General features: G+C 43.6%; 1 protein-coding gene across 1 annotated transcript; it reads left to right on the forward strand.

Moving 5' to 3' along the window:
* The first annotated feature begins 564 nt into the window (after positions 1 to 564).
* On the forward strand, positions 565 to 2,617 carry LOC131648848 (uncharacterized). The gene is made up of 3 exons (XM_058918577.1): positions 565 to 1,387; positions 1,481 to 2,188; positions 2,598 to 2,617. Exons 1-3 carry the CDS (start codon positions 565 to 567, stop codon positions 2,615 to 2,617), a joined length of 1,551 nt encoding a protein of 516 aa, XP_058774560.1.
* Positions 2,618 to 3,529: the final 912 nt, after the last annotated feature.

Here is a 3,529-nt window from a genome sequence, read left to right on the forward strand (position 1 = left end):
GGGATGATTCTATGAGGTAAAAGGCCCAATACACAGGCTATGAGTGCACTTTAGGTAGCCTAGGATAGAGTGGGAGCATGGTTTGTCTCGAGGTGTACGTCTCGGGATGGATCATGTGACTACGAGCAGAGTAGTGGTTTCAAACAGAGGTATTATCGTCACCCGCATCCGCGCTGTGATGATGCTTACCTTTGGGCAGACCGTATACTGCATTTCATGACCTTACCCTGGCCTAGATTCACCTGTGAGTGGGGAGGGATATACATGACAGGTATCGTTGGTGACTATTCCGTTCTGTTGGTGATTATTGTTCTTATGGCTGTGTGGCACCTATGCCGGACCTTTGACTTTATGACATTCGATTCTGCTCAGAGACAAAACAACAACTCTCCCATGTTGGGAGAACCTCCATTGCATCATTTTTCATCATGGCATATTTAATTTCCAAAAAAAAAGGAGAAAAGATGTAATAAAAAAGAAAAAAGAAAAGAAAAGAAAAAGAGTATTATTTCTCATATGCATGCCATTTTTCAGGGTATCCAAGGTTACTACTTCTCATCCGGAATGGCTAACAACGTGACCGCTACCAGAGAAGCTACAAGGCGTACTCACACTTACAGTTTCCATCGCGAAGGCATGATTCAGTTGGGACAGTTGGGTGGATTGATTACTGGTCATAATAAAATAGTGGTCACTGAGAATTATGGCAACATCTTGACTCTTTTGTACTCACATGTCGACGAATGGGCTTTATCTACTCTTCTCCAGTTTTATGATCCCGACTTGCGTTGTTTCACCTTCTCAGGCTATCAGTTGGCTCCCACTCTCGAGGAGTACTCTCACTTTCTCAATATCAAGATTCAACGCATGGTTCCTTTTGTTTGTGTCCCAGAGGAGCCTGATTTGGATTACATTGCCAACGCTCTTTATTTGAGCATAGGAGACGTTCATGAAAATTGGAAGAAGAATGGTAACACTCATGGTTTCTATATGAGTTTCTTGGTTGAAAAGGCTCAAGAATTGGCTAACAAAAAGTTGTGGGAAGCTTTCAACGCCCTTCTGGCCGTTCTGATTTACGGGATCGTGATGTTCCCTAACATTCACAAGTTCGTTGATCTGGCCGCTATATGTCTATTCGTGGATAAGAATCCGGTCCATACTTTGCTAGCCGATACGTACTATTCCATTCACTCTCGATATGGGAAATGGGGAGCCATACAGAATTGTTTACCGTTGTTATACACCTCGTTTAAGTCCCACCTACCTGCAATTGGTCCTTTCGTTACGTCTACTCAAAAGTGGTCTCAAAGGATCATGGGGCTTACTGCAAATGACATTGTCTGGTGTCATATCGGAATGAGCATAAAGGAAGTTATAACTAGTTGTGGTACTTTTGACAATGTTCCCCTCATAGGAACGAAAGGTGTTATCAATTATAATCCTAAGCTAGCGCTGCGTCAGTTGGGTTTTGCACTTGAAGACAAGCCTTTGGACAAAGAGATATTCGAATCCGTTTGCTTTGAGAAGGGAACTGATCCAAAGGGTCTAGAAAAAGTGAGGAGCGCCTGGAATAGCATCCATACAGATGATCAGACCTCCCTAGGTGAGAAAAATGCCGTTGCCAAACAAGCCTATACAGATTGGGTCAAAGATAGAGTTAAAGATCGCCTGTTGCCTTTCCTGAAGGTTAACCCATTGTACGAACAACCACCTGAGGTTCTAACTACCGCTATGACGGCTGAGAATTGTATCCAAGTAGACATGGAAAGCACTCGATTGCACGAAAAGAGGTCAGATGCACAACTGAAACATTGTCTTGTGGACCAGAAAAGGGCTGAGTTGACACACGAAGCCAAAATGCTGAAGGGAGGATCTTCCAGAGTTCAAAAGAGGGCTAGAACGAAAAAAGGTGAAAGAGATACTACTGTTGTTGTGGAGGATTACCAGAAGATCATAAAAAGGGCCATAAAAGAGGCAGAAGAGAAATTCAAGCGAGAGTACAGAGAAGACTTGAAGGCTTATAAAGTCAAGATAGAAAAGGAGGCTAGAGCTGAAGTGAAGAGTCTGAAAAAGAAACTGGAAGAAGAGACCACCCAAAGAATAGCAGTTGAGACTCAGTTGAAAGGAAGTCACCTCCGTACCGCTCGACTAACAGAAGAGAATGCCAAGCTCAGAGATCAAATGATGGGTATGGAGAACACACCTGAGAAGGATTATCTCCCAGAATGCAAAGGATGTGACGAACTTAGGGAGTGCTGCAAGAAGCTAGATGGGCAGTTATTTCGAAAGGACGTGGTAATCCAAAGCTTCGTCAAAGGAAGAGATCGAAAGGCAACCAAGATACTGTTTGATGAAACCAAGAAGTGGAGTGATGAGCACTTCAGACAAGGAGGGCCTCTATTTTATATTCAGATGGATTGATGTTTGAGTCTGTATGTCTTGACCACCACCAGACTTGTTGGATGGGGTCCGTTATTTTTCTTTGTTGAACTATCTTGTTGATGTATGGTCTCGCCCAAGTTTAAATTTCTGTTATGAATGAAAAAAGAACTAGTTCCTTTGTTTCTCTTAATGCTTGTCCTCTCTCACATTGTTAGCTATTCTAGATCAATATTAAAATCTTGGATACTCTGAAAATGGCACATCACGTCATACGCACACATGCACTCATACATTCACATTATCACATTGCATTTTCAGGTTATTGTACAAGAAACTAATTGGGGTCCCTTTCAGCAACAGATTTCTGCTTCAACGACAAAGCTGACTTCCTTACATCCGTACCGTACCAGGAATAATCTGAAAAGGATCATGGACCACTTCGAACAGAATCAAGCTGCCCTCCGTAGGGATATGGATGTCATGGGGGATAGAATGACCCAACTCATGGAGACCCTCCATGCCGTCGTTCAAGGACAGGATGTACTCAGGAAAAGCGTCGCTAGCTTGGTCAAAGATGCTCCTACCACTTCTGCTAGTGGAATACCAAAACCTGGGGAGGTTCCTGATGGAGGCATACCTAAGTTGGTGGACGATCACCACGATGTTATTGATCTTGACCATGATCTTACTACTGAGATGACTGAAACCGCTAAGATGTACCAGGCTCTGGAGGAACGCCTTAAGGCAATTGAAGTTGCCAAAACTTCAAGTTTCAACACTGCTGCTTTATGCCTGGTTCCTGGGATTGTCATTCCCCCGAAATTTAAGGTGCCAGATTTTGATAAGTACAAGGGGGTCACCTGCCCAGAGACTCACCTTCGTTCCTACTGCCGTAAGATGGCCGCTCATGCTGAGAATGAACCATTGCTCATGCACTTCTTTCAGGATAGTCTCACTGGAGCCCCGTTGGAGTGGTATATGAAACTTGAGAGGGCTAATGTTAGTACTTGGGGAGAACTTGTTGATGCCTTCTTGAAACAATACCACTATAACACTGCTATGGCTCCCAGCCGCGCCCAGCTTCAAAATATGGCACAAAAGTCTGAAGAATCTTTCAAAGAATATGGCTAGAGGTGGCGCGAACTTG

Source organism: Vicia villosa, linkage group LG2 (assembly GCF_029867415.1).
Source record: "Vicia villosa cultivar HV-30 ecotype Madison, WI linkage group LG2, Vvil1.0, whole genome shotgun sequence".
Classification (NCBI taxonomy): Eukaryota; Viridiplantae; Streptophyta; class Magnoliopsida; order Fabales; family Fabaceae; genus Vicia; species Vicia villosa.